This window comes from Nicotiana attenuata, unplaced genomic scaffold, assembly GCF_001879085.1.
Source record: "Nicotiana attenuata strain UT unplaced genomic scaffold, NIATTr2, whole genome shotgun sequence".
Classification (NCBI taxonomy): domain Eukaryota; kingdom Viridiplantae; phylum Streptophyta; class Magnoliopsida; order Solanales; family Solanaceae; genus Nicotiana; species Nicotiana attenuata.
This window is the reverse complement of record NW_017671243.1, coordinates 188,891-205,418: the sequence shown is the minus strand read 5'-3', so window position 1 is coordinate 205,418 and position 16,528 is coordinate 188,891. Positions and strand designations below refer to the sequence as shown.

Here is a 16,528-nt window from a genome sequence, read left to right as displayed (position 1 = left end):
GGCTCAAGTCTCACAAATTTCATGGCCAACTGCGCCATGTCCTCAACCACTGGCACTCTCATCCCTCCTGTTGGAGTGCCTGAATACCCATTTGAAGGTTCTGTTGGGCCTGCATAGCCATGAGATCAGCAAAAGTATCCATAGCCTTTCTAATATCAGTGAGGGTCTTTTCCAAGTGATTTGGTTCGGGAGGTGGAGCAGGTGCCTCATCAACTTATTCCTCGAGTTCCTAGACCATCCTTGGAGCCATTGGAACTAGCACGGTCCGTGCTCTTGAAGCTCTTGGGGGTCGACCCCTAGGTCTAGAGGGTACCCCTCCCGAAGCCGCATCGGGTATAGGAGTAGCTTCCCGGTTCATATTACTGCCATGCGTGTTCACCATCTTCTGCCAATAGATATAGCATACAAGTTAGGAAATATTTCTTAGCTCTATTGCACGATTCTAGAATAAGAAGAAAGAGTGAAGTGTTCTTATAATGTCAATATAACATTCTCGATATAAGTGTGGTGCACAACACACCAATAAGGAGAACTCAACCAGCCACGATTCCATAGACTTCCTAGGACTCGAATTAAAACCTAGGGCTCTGATACCAAGTTTGTCACGCCCTAAAACCACATGAACGGCACTCGGTACTCTACCCGACCCGAGTGAACCATCCCATAAATTAATACTCATCTATATGCCTAATAGGGGATGTGAAAGCCTCTTAAAATACAATCATTTTAAGATATAACCCAAAGCATGAAGAAAAATATCTTTAAGCAAATATTTTACTTCGAAAGAAAATTTCAAAAAGATAAAAGAAAGTTTCATCCATGCATGCCATATGAGTAACCATAGGATTACAACCCAAATATGAATACTACTATTGTCCATGGAATCTTTATGACACAGAATGACCTAGCCAACCAAGGTATAACCCGGTGGCTCAAAATGATAATATAAGAAAGTCCTCCACGAGTGCGAGGGTGGAGTCTCACCAAAAGTATCAACAGGAAATGTAAAGCTGCCCTATCCACGTGGTCCAAGGTGCTCAGGTCCAGTCCCTAAAAACAGAAATGGAAATGTGGCCGAAAGGCCTAAGCTCCACATGCCTAGTACGAATCATGAACCGTTCCCCAACAAAAATATAGGACAAGCCTTAAGGAGTTGTAAGATATGCAATAACAATTGATATAAGAAAGAGGCATATATATCAATTAACAATTTAGAAAATAAAATAAAATAATAAGATAAAACATATTTCAATGTCTTTCTTTAGCATTAATCTTTATAAAATCATGTTAGATTTTTCATTTACCGGGAGCACTATACCATCAACGACATGAAGGAAAAGTCAACTAGGTTATGCACCTAGCGGCAAGTATCATATAGCCTACTTGCTCAGGTCGTCTCATCGTTGTGCCGCACAAATCAACTCTGTCGTGCTAATAAAGTAGCACAATAGCACCCCCTAATGGGAAGTACTCTGCCGTAGTTCCCAACCGTAAGGTGGGTTCTACGCCTACAGCGGCACGTGTGTTTCATGACCTAATGAGGAAAAGTATCCAAGGTCAATCTCGGTGAACTTAGTAACTCCCAAAACCTTTACATTTATCAATGACGATATTCATAGCCAAATCCACTATTTGAGAATAGTTAAATCCAAGATATTTCACAACTCATGTAATTTCGTTTCAAAAAAAATACTACAAGTACTATTCCTCATCTATTTAGTTTTTAGAAATTTGGATATATTTCAAGAAAATAATATTCATAACATCCAAATCCTTTATGATGCAAGAAATGGTACAATCCCAACTCGCTCGTCCCCACAAGCTAGGACTTACGTTTAGAAACTCAATTTAATCGTGTTTCGATATGAGTTTGGAGGAAAGCTCCGAAGGTAATAAGTTTCAACGTACCTCAAATTGCTTCCAACCTTACCCCAAATGATCCAATAATGTCGACGAGTCACAATCTACATATACGAACTCACATAATTTAATAACGCGTCAATACAGTACCAACTAAGCGTCTAACACTTTAAGTCCAATTTCATAAGTTTAGCAAAAATTCCCATTTCATCGTTTGAAGGTAAGTACTTGAATTTTAACTCCAAATCCTTCATTACGCATATTATGGGATCTAGTCGTCCCACTAGAACTCAAAATAACATCGTTCGAACAAGACCCAACACTATTCATCATCCCTACCAACCAACCCTTCTAGGGTTTCATGAATAGATGTTTAAATACAAATCGATCTTCATAAACATACTCTACTACGTCCCTGGAGTATAATATATAAGTTTGTAGTGAAGGGATTACCTTTTTGTCAAACACTAGAAAATTCAAGATTTGAGTTCTTAAAGTGTTCTTGAGATTTTCTTTAACAATCTATAATTTCCATGTAGTTGAAGAGTTAAGAGATGTATTTAATGAACTAAATCTACCAAGAAGGAATTAAATTCTTACCTAAAGGTGTATTAATGGTAGAGAGCTCTCTTCTCTCTCTAAGTCTTCAAAGACAAAGGCCCCCCCAAAAAAAAAGATCAATTCATCCCGTAATTGCCTTTAAAAGGCTTCACAGCTCGGATGTCGCATGGGACGCGTCGCATGCACTATCGCGCGCGTCCCAGTTCCTTCAGCTTGAGCGGATGCGAAGGTTGATGCTATGGCTGGAGTTCACTGCTTTGTCCTTGGCAGCTGGGAACATTGGCGCGATGGGGATGCGACGCATTCAAGCCAGTGTCCATCCTCTGAAGCTTCTCATCCTTTGATTCCTTGCAAAAATTTCCAATCAAGTCTCTTGACTCTTTTTCTTTTAGTATGGGTTCGAGATTAAAGCCACATGTCAATGTTAAAAATTAAAGGTCAAGATTTAATTAACCAAATTAAGATCCTAATCATGGTTATAATAACAAATATTTTCTTTATTTGTTCTCAAACTTTTGGCAATCCCACAATTCTAGTTAAAATATTATCTAATCCATATATATTTGAATAAAAATCTCTCCTTTTCTTACTTTATTACGAGTTCTAATATTTTGACAATTGTTTTCTTTTAGTATGGGTTCGAGTTCTTTATTTTAGTCCAGTTCTTTAATAAAATTTAAAAATAAAAAGATATTTGTATAATTTAAGTTTAAAAAGTACGCAGGGTGTTAAAACTCTAGCGAGCCACTCATTGATTTGTCAGTTGTTAAAAGAAAAAAGAAAAAAAGTACTGAACAAATTAAAGAAAAGAGAATACAACAAAGAATCAAGAAAAGATTAACTCACAATAGAAAGACTATGAATTTGAGACCAAGAAAAAAAATGTTCAAAAAAAAAAAGATGAGCTCGTAATAAAATAGGAAAAGAGAGATTTAAAAAAAATGAATTAGGTAACGTATTTAGCTAAAATCATGGGATTACAGAAAATTTGGAGAACAAATAAAGTAAACATTTATTATTCTAACCATGGTTAAGACTTTGCTTTGGTAATTAAATCTCAACCTTCAATTTTTAGCTATGACATGTGGCTCTCATCCAAATAGGAACTCGGAGAAATGGAGAGACATGAAAATGGAGAGGAGTCTCATCCATTAATATATAAATGGGGTGTATGCTTACCTCTAAACTCTAAGAAAAACGCGTTTTCAGAAAAAGTTTGAAAAATACAACAGCATTTATTGGTTTCCAACAATTAATACTTTCACTCCTAAATGGTTTTCAGCTTGCAAGATGTAAAACTATAAAACATAGATTTATAGTTTAGATAGAAAGTCCATTCTTTTACTACTAGAGAGAAAATGTATACATGAAACTCTACCACTATCAGGGGCGGAGCCAGCATGTTCTCTACGGATTCGGCCAAACTCAGTAGTTTTGATTCAAATCCTATATTTATCTTTAAAAATTTATTGAATATGTACAATTTATTTATTTAGAACTCAGTAACTTAAAAGGATTAGAATCTTCGAACCCATAAACTTCAAATCCTTGCTCCGCCTCTGACCACTATAAATTTAATTATTGGTATTTGATATTGTAATTTAACTTATATGTCAAAAGTCTTATATTCTTAATTTTTGTTTAGTTAAACACCTCAACATAAAATACGGAGGATGTTGTTATTAATTTTTTCTCATAAATATTCTAATATCTTTTTTCTTGTGAAATTCATGACGTTAGTTCGAATCACTCTTTACGATTTTAACTTTTTAAGATTTTTTCAACTTTTAGCTCAAACTCAAATATTTTTATACCAATTATATTTGGACTCTCGCTACATCCTACTCCATTCAGAAAAAAGCTCTCCCTATCAAAAAAAAAAAATTCTAACTCATAACTCAAATTCGAGACATTTGATTAAGGAAAAAGCAACCTACAAACCCTTACTTATATAAACTCTTGTGTCCACCTGTACCTATGACACCTCATACGTGATGTAGTCGCGTCGTTACGTGACTGTCATTAACCACATCGTGCCAATATCAAACACAATTCAAACAAAGCACTCAACCCTTTGAATAATAAAAAGGCGCACTCTTTTCTAACACTTGTCTTTCTTCTCACTTTCCTCTTCTCTTTTTCCCTTTCTCCCCCATGGATTCTCTCACTCTTTTTGCCACCGCTTCCCTTCTCGCTGGCGGCCTTTACTGGTTCGTTTGCATCCTTGGCTCCGCCGAGATAAAAGGTAAACGCGCCGTCAACCTTTCCGGCGGCTCAATAGCCAAAGAAAAAGTTCAAGACAAGTACAAACAGTACTGGTCTTTCTTTCGCCGTCCTAAAGAAATCGAAACTACCGAAAATGTCCCTGCTTTTGTTGACACTTTCTATAACCTCGTTACTGATATTTATGAATGGGGTTGGGGTCAATCTTTTCACTTTTCCCCTGCTATTCCCGGCAAATCTCATCGTGAAGCCACGCGCATTCACGAGGAGATGGCCGTGGATCTTTTGGGCGTCAAGCCTGGAGCCCGTGTTTTGGACGCTGGCTGTGGGGTTGGCGGACCGATGCGAGCCATCGCCGCTCATTCGGGCGCCAACGTTGTTGGCATCACCATTAATGAGTACCAAGTAAACCGGGCCCGGGCCCACAACAAGAAAGCGGGCCTGGACTCACAGTGTGAAGTTGTGTGTGGTAATTTCCTACAAATGCCATTTGCTGACAACAGTTTCGATGGAGCTTATTCCATTGAAGCAACATGCCATGCACCAAAGCTGGAAGAAGTATACAGCGAAATTTACCGGGTCTTGAAACCCGGATCCATGTACGTATCCTACGAATGGGTCACAACCGAATTATACAATTCGGATGACCCGGAACACGTAGAGATAATCCATGGTATTGAAAGGGGTGATGCATTACCTGGTTTAAGAAGTTACAGTGACATTGCTGAAGTGGCTAAGAACGTAGGGTTTGAAGTAGTAAAAGAGAGAGATTTAGCTAAACCGCCAGCGAACCCGTGGTGGACGAGGCTGAAAATGGGGAGAATTGCTTACTGGAGAAATCATATTGTGGTTATTGTACTTTCTTGGCTTGGTATTGCACCTAAAGGTACAGTTGATGTGCACAAAATGCTGTTTGTGACTGCTGATTATTTGGCTAAAGGTGGTGATAAAGGGATTTTTAGTCCTATGCATATGATTCTCTGCAGAAAACCTGAAGAACACTAGCTATCTTCAGATTAGGAGATTGACTATGAAGGTTATTTTCAGAGTACTGTTGTTTTATTTGGTGATATATGTTATTTTTTTTTTGGGGTTTATTGGATTTAATTTAATGGCATTTTTGACCTTTCCGTTTCTTTGTATAATAATTTCTAGCTTGATATCTTGCTTCTGTTGTACTAGAAGATAACTTTGGTTATTTGTTCAAGGCCTAAACTAGTAAAGAATCCATCTTTAGTTAAATTACATTGAAATTTGTAGTGGAAATGCTGTTGATTCTGTGTACCCTTCTCTCTGTAATCGCAAGTTTTCGGTGATGATACTCAATTTTGCTATCGAATTGTTGTGGGGTGGGGGGGGGGGGGATGGGATGAGGGGGCGAAAGGATGAAGTGGGTTGAGAACTATAGGTTTCAAGCTCAAATTCTAACGACGACAAAGGTAATTTCTTCCCAACTGCTCAAGCCTTGGTAGATATAGTTACATGATACCTGTTGCGCCTGGGAGGTAGCAGGTGCGCAGGCTGGCACGGACATCACGCTTATCCAAAAAAAAATTAGACGTTTCTGGGAAGAAACAAAAGAGTCTTGAAACTGTGATACAATTCTAGGAAAAAATTGAAATTTTGATGACAATGCAGCCATTAGGTGTCAAGTGGAAGGGGTAATCTGTTTCCAGCTATGTTTTACAACTACTTGGTGGGTATATTTAGATATTTTTGAGTGCTATAGATCTCTTGTTTGATTAGTATTGCTAGCAAATTTTGGGGCTTGTGTTGGCCAGCTAAGTTGGCGGATCAGTTTTGAGGTTGAGATTTAAATAGTTTGCTGGTTTTGGCTCTTTCTATGCTGTTGTACAGCTGCTGCATGTCTTATGCCTGCATTATTATATTGCATTTGCACGTGATTTTGTTTAGCCGAGTGATTTGCTTTCTCATGAGAGTTCCTCTGGTCCGCCTGTACAGTTTTGATGCCCCAAATAAAAGTTACTCCAGTGTTTTCAATTTAGACGACACATTTTTTTTTTTTATTATGTTCCAAAAAGAATGACACATTTCTACAATTGGAAATAATTTAATTTTAAACTCTTCATTTTACTCATTTTATCGTTAATGAGAAACTTTTATAACCACACAAATTTATGGCCCCGTAAAACTTTTACCCTTCAAGCTTTTACCACAAGTTCCAAAAGTTTTTTTTTCCTTTTTAAACTCCGTATCGAGTCAAACTACCTCATATAAATTGAAACGGAGGGAGTAGCTTTTAGTCTAATAAATCTGTGAACAATAGTTTCCTTTATGTTGAAAAGGCTATGAAATAAGTCGGCAATACTTACTTGAAATTTTGAGTCGGGGTCTATTGAAAAAAGACTCTCTACCTTCAAGGTAGGGGTAAGGTCTGCGTATACACTATCCTTCTCAGACCCACTTGTGGGATTATACTGGGTTTGTTATTTTTTTTTTTTTTAACGTTAATAGGGAGAATATGTTTTTTTTACAGTATTATCTTGCCTCTGAAATAGTAAAAATTTAGGATCCTGAAGAGACCTTGGTTGGTTAAATAATCTTTGTTGACAGCAAAAATTGTACAATGTGTATTAGTCTTGATTAGGTTGGTGAGGGGTCTTCTTTAATCTGTTTTGCAGAGGCATGTCTCGCGGTTTTAAGTTTATTATATTTGTATGGTTAAGCACTAAAGAATTAAGAATATTTGTTATCAAAGTGGCATCGTAATTTTAGGTTTAACAAATATTTTTTCTGTGGCAAAATGCTGCTAAATGCAGTTTGAACGAGTAATTTAATTATATACTGAAACAATAGTGGCATGGCATGTGCCTATGCTTCTGGATTTGTGGCATAACTTGGCCTTTGCAGATCTGAATGTACTTTGTTTATTGGAAATATACGTAGTTAGGTTATGCGTGCATTTAATAAATCAAGTAAATCAGTTACTCCAGCATCATTACATCATTACTGCTAATGATGAATATTTTTTAGAGAGAAAACTTTTAGAGGGGCATGTGCATATTTAGGCAATAAATGGGAGATTTGGAGCAACGGTAAAATTATTTCCGTATGATCACGGTTTCAAGCCGTGGAAGCCACTAATGATGCATTAGAGTAGGTTGTCACACCCATTAGGATGCGGCTTTTTTCCCGGATCCTACGTGAACATGGAATATTTTGTGCACTGAATTGTCTTTTTATGTGTATATTTAGGCGATACATCTTCAGTTAGAAATGTATTGACATCTAGCAGCATGCGCTTCCTTTCCCCACCAGGGTAGCACGCACGAGATCCTTTTGGTCTCTGGACTAGACAACTTACTCATAAGTCAGATCTTTTATGTTTCATCTCGTTCACAGCAGCATAAATATTATTTTTTTGAAATTAGCAGCTTTTAAAGCAACAGTTACAACAGGCGGACTCGTCTAATAAAACATTTGGTCCGACCACCAAAGGTTTGGGGTGAGATTGATAGTTTCCTTCACCCTTAATTAGAGGTATGAGACCTGAGCTCTAAGAATGTTAAAAATTAAGGCAGGAGGCGTTTTTCCTTTTAATGAACCTTACATAACTCCGATACGGATTTGCAATGACGTTTTAAGACTCTTGCAATTAACTGAATGACAATCATCTTTGAAACCAACTATGCGAAGTGATTTTATAGTGGGCGTTTGGACATAAGAATTGTAAAATTTCGGAAAAAAAGGGAATCTTTTTACAGTGAAAATGGTATTTGAAAAGCAGAGTTATGTTTTAATATGAATACAATTTGAAGTTGTTTTTAAATTTTGTGAGTGATTTGAAGTGAAAATTTTGATAAACAGCTTTTTGGAGTTTTTCAAATTTCTGAAAAATTCTGAAATTCAACTTCAAGTAAAATTTGAAATTTTCATAGACAAACACTGATTCAAAAAAAAAGTGAAATTTCTTGTGGCCAAACAGGCCCTACCCTTGTCAACTCCAAAATTCCTTATATTTTGCTTGATAAACTTACTTTTCAGGATTCGTCATGAAAAAGTAACTTCATAATCTAGAGCATGTCTGATCCAAGGCTGTGTTATTCAAAAAGAATCAGCTTATAACAATAAATTGTGCTTCATACAAAAAAGGGCTTTATAATTCCTAGTAGCCCCTAATATTGCTGAAGTTTAAACAAAACCAATACACTGCAGCATGTCCTCTTAATACAATAGATAATAAATTACACGATGTAACTGGTTCTCAAAGTAGTATCATTGTCTTCAAATGCCGCTTTTATTATTTAGCTGAAAGGAAATGCACAAAGAGGAAAAGCTCGTGACCCAATGTATCGTCAAGCTCACACCAAGATAATTGTACAAGAGACTAAAGTATAAAGCCAGTTCCTTCCCATCAATTAGATGCATCGCGGCTGTAATACTGATCCAATGTCTTTGCTGGGATACGATGCAAAAGCTCACGAGGGAAGATTCGAAGAAGTGTCCAAGCTAAATCAAGCGACTGGAATATATTGCGGGTGTCATAAGCTCCTTGAGCGACAAACTTCCTCTCGAATTTGTCAAGGAACTCTAAGTAAAGCTGTTTTAACAAGGAGTCTCAAGTCATCTCATCATTGAATTATTGATAACAAAGGCAAAACACAGCTTAATTATTTAAACCAAAAACTTTTCTCGAGCTACATACCAGGTCCTCAGAAGAAAGTGCTTCTTCTCCTACCACAGCTTTCATCGCTTGAACATCCTTTCCAATGGCATAATTTGCATACAACTATAGTATTTTAAGATCAACGCAAAAGGGAAAAATTAGCAACATTAACAGACGTAAAAGAGATTAACTTTGCATAAGGAATGAAGATGAATCGAGCAATGTAGTACATTTTTTTACCAAAAGTTGAACTTACCTGGTTGGATACATCAGAATGATCCCTCCTGGTCATACCCTCACCAATGGCACTCTGCAAAAAAATTTAAGGCTGAATTAGAATAATCACATGTTAGACGTCCTCTAAAATTGTTAGAAGTGTCTGATAGATTAGAAAATGAGGTCCACATACTCACCTTCATCAACCGAGATAAGGACGGAAGCACATTAATTGGTGGGTATATCTGTTACAGTTCAAAAGGGAAACAATCTTTTGAGTCATTTCTGTTCAAAACCCAAATGCCATCCAAGGAGTAAAGACATTCAATAATGGCTAGTAACAGACGTGGCAACCTTCTGTAGTGGTAAAGACATTCAATAACCTAACTTAGCTAGATTAACGCTCACTTACTCGTAAGATCTCTAACATTCAACAATTTTACCCCTTTGGTAGCATGTATGAGTACTCAGCCTGAGAGCTATATAATACCTGCCGGTTATGAAGCTGTCGGTCTATATATATTTGTCCTTCTGTGATATAACCTGTAAGATCTGGAGTTGGGTGTGTAATATCTGTTCAAAACAACAGAAAGTAGGGATTTGTAAATAAATATCTGTGAATTCAGAAGCAGAAGCAATAACCAAAAAAGAATTGTTTGACAGTGAGTTACCATCATTTGGCATGGTCAGAATAGGAATTTGCGTGATGGAGCCCGTCCTTCCCTCGATACGCCCAGCTCGTTCATAGATTGTTGCCAGATCAGTATACATATAACCAGGATATCCACGCCTTCCAGGTACTTCTTCTCGGGCAGCAGATACCTGCAGGAGGATGAGAATTGTATCATCCCAGTAGTCTAAAAAGAAAACACAGAACTTCTGATAAGACCAGCGTTATTAAAATCCATCACTTTTCACTTAAAGCAACGAAGTGATGCAAAACGAGAACTGAAGCCATGCGCTTCAGAGAAGTGTGTGCTTCGAGCGACGACGCACAAAGTGATCCAAACGAGAAGCTGCAGATTCTTCAAATCCCAATTTAGATGAGATGGATTAATGGTATGGTTGTATATAAATATGCTGAAGCTACTTATTTTGATTGCAATTTGATTAGTGAAGTACTAATTTTTTTTTAATCAGGTGATTAGTGAAGCACTAAATCCACAAATGTTTGTGTTCTTTTTAATTTCCATAAATCGTGCACTTCACTTCTTGCATTTTGCTTCAATTCCCATGAACCTCTTCACCTTTTTTGTGGTTTTCGCTTTCAAAATACTAGATAAAACTGCATAACCGAGCTGTACTGATATTAAGTTATAACAAAAGATCCATACAAAACACAATCATGAGTAGATAAATCTGAAAGGCTATGACATACTCTTGAAAAACAATACCTCACGGAGAGCATCAGCATATGAACTCATATCAGTTAAAATGACAAGCACGTGCTTCCCGCATTCATATGCTAAATATTCTGCAGTTGTCAGAGCAATCCTGGGAGTAATAATACGTTCTATTGTAGGATCATTTGCCTATGAGAAGAAAACATAGGAGATAAGAATGAGCTTCACCTTAAAAAGTATTATTATCTTGGAGAACAAAACATTTAATTGTTAGCCAGAGTCGAAATCCAAGCATTACCAGGTTTAAGAAAAGTGTCACTCTCTCCATGGATCCATTTTCCTCAAAATCTCGTTTGAAAAACTGTGCGGTTTCCATGTTGACTCCCATAGCAGCAAAGACTATGGCAAAATTGTCATCTTCACTTTTCTGGGACATCAAGGAAGAAAATGAGAATTACATCAATGTGAATCCAGCTCAATCACCAAAATGTGGAAACTGAAATGCGCAAGTCCAGCTATTCACTGATAGATTGGAGAAGGAATAAGAGAAGAACTAACAGTCTGTCACATCTTTCTGAAAACGTTTAACACTAAGTCAGTTTTCTCTTTTCGAGATATATGTTAATTAACTGTACAAGAAGAGAAAGAAAAAAATGCACTCATATATTTTGTTCTTTATCATCTTGGATGTAATGCTGTGACGAGGTCCTTCAATGCAGTAACCTAAGGCTATCGTGTTAAATGATAACAATATAATTCTGAAATCCACCAAAATCGCATTTAGGCTTTAGAAAGACAGTTGATGTTTCAATGACCATTTCAAGCAATGCGGCACACCTCCTATTATCAGCATATTTGGATGTTCGAAATATAATAGCTCCTTGTTCCATTTCATAAGACAAGACAGTATTTGACTGGGTATGGAGTTTAATATTTTGGTTTGACTTATTTATTATATTGGTGATGATGGAAGAAAATGTTAAGACAAGGTTGAACAGTAGTTTGACCCAAAGAAAGCTAGTTGGGTCGGCTTAATGAATCCTCAAAGTCATAAATACTCTGTTTGGATCCATAATATTTTAATACTCCGTACTGTAGGATTATCTAGCAATAGGGGTTCTCTAATATACTCTAATGGTTATAGTTTGATAATCTGTGGAAGTTGTGTAGAAATGGCATGGTGTGAAGCCTTCTAGTTGAATAGTCATATGAATTGGGAAGGTTGGAGTACAATAAAATAAGTTACTAACCTCAAGAAGATTTTCAGACTTCTCCAACCTCTTCACTAGACCAGCCTGTCGACAGATTTGGGCAGCAATTTCATTATGAGGGAGACCGGCAGCAGAGAAAAGAGGAATTTTCTGCCCCCTAGCAATTGAATTCATGACGTCAATTGTTGAAATTCCGGTCTGTATCATCTCTTCAGGATATGTTCTCTCACTTGGATTGATAGAACTCCCTAAGATGGACAAGTTACATGTAGCACAATATTAAAGGAAAAATCTTATATGAGAACCAAAGCTGGACTTGCTTGAACTAAGAACTTGCCAGAAATATCCCTGTAGGCCTCAGGTAAAATAGGAGGACCATTGTCAATAGGCTTTCCAGAACCATTAAAGATGCGTCCAAGCATATCGAGTGATACTGGTGTCTTTAAAACCTGCAAACATGATGTTCACTGTTACAAAGAAGTGAAATGCTAAACCAGTAGAAGCATATGTTCTCTACTAATTTTTTTTGATAATAGCCCATATGATTTTATTTTTGATCGGCGATAATAGCCATATGATTAGTACCTACTTTGCTAATCCATCTCATTCTTATTCTTTTCCATTATTGAGCAAATGCAAAACAAGTTGCATGTTAACACTATGTCAAGGTTATTGTGCTCGACAAGTATTTGCATGCCATATACAACGCTTTGAATGCAAGAGAGAAGATCAAAACGACTAAAGAAAGGGAGACTGCATATAATTCCAGTCCAATGTTAATGGACCGGAATGAAATTCATCAAAGGACCTTCTTTTCGTGATTTATATTGATTAGACTTGAAGGAGCAAAAATAAAAGGGCAGCTCGGTACATAAAGCATCCTGCATTCACGCAGGGCCCGGGGAAGGGCCAGACCTCTCTTGGGAGCAAATGTCAGGAGCAAAAAATGAGTTATAAAGTACCTCCCCCGTAAACTGCACAGTCGTGTATTTGTTGTCAATTCCAGATGTTCCTTCAAAAACCTGGTAAAAATAGAAGAGGAAATGACCACGCGTTAGCAGATTCAATTTTTACAGAATTGTTGGAAGGTTCTAATTATTAGTGGATAAAATATTGTCTAAAGTCAAATCTAGCCATAAGTGATGCTAAAGAATAATAAACCTGAACAACTGCTTTTTCCCCGTCAACTTCTAGAACTTGCCCACGTCGAGTTGTTCCATCACCCAAACGAATATTAACTATCTCCTGGTACTTGGGTCCCTGACAAGAGAAACATATGCACACATTATTCCAGTTGCATTTACACAAAAGTTACAGCAAACTACATTAAACCCAAAAAAAAGAAAAATATATCAAAAGCAAAGTGCACACTGATTACCTTAACTTTGTCAAGGATAACAAGTGGTCCAGCAACACCCGAGACAGTTCTATATTCTGCAATTTACACAGCATTAGGAGTCACCTTCCATATCTTGTTCTTTTATTCCTTTTTTTTTTTTTTTTGATGAAACGCTGACTTAAGTCACCATCAGTTTTAGATAGAAATTTTTAACAAATGTCTGAGTTTAGACAGAAAGTTTCACAATAAGAGAGAACCAGAAAAAGATTATTATTGATAATCTAATTACATATTCTCCTTCCAGCATATGAGCAGAAGGTACATCACACTCTATTCATGGTTTTTACTTTTTAATACTAGTATTTACCAATGAAATCCTGCTAACTACAAAAATTAATGAATACTAATGAAATGATTGCTCTGATTAATAAATGAGGTCTGCTAAAATCAGGAAATAGAAACACCACTCTCATCCGCATGCAAACTACTCAAAAGAAAATCAGAAGGGGCTTTAACTGCACTTCTCTCCCAACTTGAGAAAACTTTATCAGTAAAGCAAGGACCCCGGAGGCATTCAGCTCATACAGCATGTTTAACCTAGCTCTTATCTATATCATGACAACCATAAATAGACTTCAATCCAGCAAACAGAAGGCGCTAAAAAGAAGAGGATAGTATAAACGTACCCATTCCAACCTCCAGGGTTCCTTCGTCCATGTCGATATTGTTTTGTGCCTCGCCCATGCTTAACCTGAATAACAAAACAAAAAGAAAAATGAACAATAATACACCAAAATCAATCATCAACTATACTCAATAAGAAACTAGGATAAGAGTTGTCGTCACAATTCGTTAAGCAATTTTTCCTTACCTAGGTATGAAACTAGGATAAGAATTGTGGTCACAGTTTGTGTAGCAATTTTTACCTTATGTAGGTCAATTCGACTACTTCCTAAGTTAAATCTGATTAGATTACTTTACCTTTTTAAATTTCAAATATTCAAAAACTAGTTAAAGAATTCTGTAAGTCGCAATTCTCCTCATAGCAAAACGAGCAAAAAGACATTTAAAAAGCTGGTCAACTATCAATTAGTTTGAATCTCGAAAGTTAAAAAGTGCCAAACATTTTCGGACAGAGTAAATTATAAAATCAGCAATGTATATGCTGGCAATCGATCAATCAACTAATCCTTAATCTTAAACTAGGATAAATGTTATAATGGCACGACTGATACATATATGCCTATGAATAGTAAAATTACTTCACACTTAATCAATACAAAACATGATTACATCTATTCAGTAACACAACAAGCATAAAATGTCAACTTTCTATAACAACAGTGATACAGAGCAATCAGGGGACATACAAGTAAACTGAAAGCAGGCGACTGGATACAGATGTAAGTAGGAAACAAATCGAAGGCGTTGAAAAGCAGTTAATAAATTGAACGAAGAAGAAGAATTGAAGATTCGAAAATGGATCTGTAAAAAGGAGCTTACCTTTTTTTTCCTGAAACCCAAAACTTAGAGCAGAGAGAAAGAAATAGGTGGACCGTAGAGAGAGAGAATAAAAATAAGGAACCAACGTGATGCCGCTGAGAGAGAGACTGAGGCCTCCTATCTTCTTTTTGTTTTTTTTTTGTTTTTTTTATTAAATATTAAGACGTCCGAATCTGAATGCACATTGAATATCAAAATGTGTATTAAGATTAAGACATCTGGATCTGAATACACATCTGAATATATTAAGATGTGTATTAAGATCAGAACAGAAATAATTTAGAGTGTTTGATTTTTAACATCTGAATGTATAAAATTTATCTTTATTTAAAAATTAATAAACATAAAATTCAAATGAAATACTAACTAATCTAATATTCTATATCAATAAAATATATAGTTTTTTAAAATATGATAGTTGTTGGTGGTGATGGCTAACGGATGAATGCCGACTAGAGGCGGTGATCGGTGGTAGTTTGTGTTGATGATGGTGGTTCATGCTAGTAGTGATTGGTAGTGGTGGCGATTATGATTGAGGATAGTGGTGGTGGGTGGTGATAATTAATAATGGCGGGTGGTGGTAGTAGTTGTGACTGAGAAAGGTGGTGGGTGGGTGGTGGTAGGTTATAATAATGGGCAGTGCCTATTGTGGTTTTTTATGGTGATGGGGTGGTCAGTTGTGGTAGTTGAGGTGGATGAGTGTTGCTTGTGGGTGACAATGATATATGGTGGTCGGAGTGGTGGAGATAGTGGGTGGTGATGGTCGATAATGGTGGTGGTTATGATTGACGATGATGGTGGCGTGGTGGTGGTGGAGGTGGTGGAGGTGGTGATGGTGGTGGTGGTGGTGGTTGACTATGGTGGTGGTGGCGGCATGGTGGTAGTTGATAGTGGTAGGCAGTAGCGGCAGTTATTAATGAATATGTGTGATAGCATCTTAATGAAATGAAGTCTCTATTATAGATCTTAATCATACATACCTATTCAGACCAATTAAGTGGTTGTGAGTAAAAAAAATAAATACACTTAATGATTAAGATCTGAATAATTAAGATCCAGACTTTGAAAACAAACGCACTTAATGTCTGAGATCTGAACGATCAAGATTCAGACCTCCATTAAGTGCAAACAAATGAGGCGTGAGAGAGAGTGAGGATTGAGTTGTCACGGGAAAAAAACTAAAAAACGAACTCCTTTTTTTTTGTTTAAAATGGAAAGAAAACCCTGTAATTATTATTACTCTATATATTATTTTCAATTTTCCCCCTAATCTACAGAAACACACACAAAACGTTTATACTTGTAATTAGTTGTTACTACTCCTTTTCCAACTCCAATTTGGATTTAAAAGCGTAAATCCTTTTTTAGGTCGGATTTGGCTGTTGTACCATCTATATAAAACCGACTATACGAACATAAATTTCCATCACAAATTTGCTACCTGCAATTCGAGTTCTAACTTCTTCTCTGATATCACTCTACCTTAATTTCTTAAAGATACTCTTGTCGATCTCTTAAGAAATGGAAAAAATTGCCGATAATATTAAAATAGTTGATTCGGTCGAAAATTCTTGGTGCGATTTAGCGTTGGGCATACTGATTGGACTACTAGTTATAGCATTGGGTGTTGTACTAGCTTTGTATT

The 16,528-nt window shown here is 36.7% G+C and overlaps 2 protein-coding genes across 3 annotated transcripts; one reads left to right on the top strand and one right to left on the bottom strand.

The window, feature by feature from the left end:
* Nucleotides 1-4,470: 4,470 nt before the first annotated feature.
* Nucleotides 4,471-5,926, top strand: LOC109207000 (24-methylenesterol C-methyltransferase 2-like). The gene has a single exon (XM_019369879.1). The coding sequence runs from the start codon at nucleotides 4,576-4,578 to the stop codon at nucleotides 5,647-5,649; it is 1,074 nt and encodes a 357-aa protein (XP_019225424.1). The 5' UTR covers nucleotides 4,471-4,575; the 3' UTR covers nucleotides 5,650-5,926.
* Nucleotides 5,927-8,688: 2,762 nt separating this feature from the next.
* On the bottom strand, nucleotides 8,689-14,994 carry LOC109206999 (V-type proton ATPase subunit B2). Of its 2 annotated transcripts, none has more exons than XM_019369876.1 (15): nucleotides 14,884-14,994; nucleotides 14,067-14,131; nucleotides 13,420-13,475; nucleotides 13,203-13,301; nucleotides 13,004-13,063; nucleotides 12,379-12,490; nucleotides 12,081-12,289; nucleotides 11,129-11,257; nucleotides 10,882-11,019; nucleotides 10,159-10,309; nucleotides 9,978-10,060; nucleotides 9,685-9,732; nucleotides 9,528-9,581; nucleotides 9,311-9,394; nucleotides 8,689-9,205 (listed from the first exon to the last, which is right to left on the bottom strand). In XM_019369876.1, the coding sequence occupies exons 2-15, from the start codon at nucleotides 14,122-14,124 to the stop codon at nucleotides 9,020-9,022; spliced, it is 1,467 nt and encodes a 488-aa protein (XP_019225421.1). In that variant the 5' UTR covers nucleotides 14,125-14,131; nucleotides 14,884-14,994; the 3' UTR covers nucleotides 8,689-9,019. The 2 variants fall into 2 exon arrangements, with proteins under 2 accessions (XP_019225421.1, XP_019225423.1); XM_019369878.1 differs by lacking the exon at nucleotides 14,884-14,994 and adding an exon at nucleotides 14,751-14,842.
* Nucleotides 14,995-16,528: the final 1,534 nt, after the last annotated feature.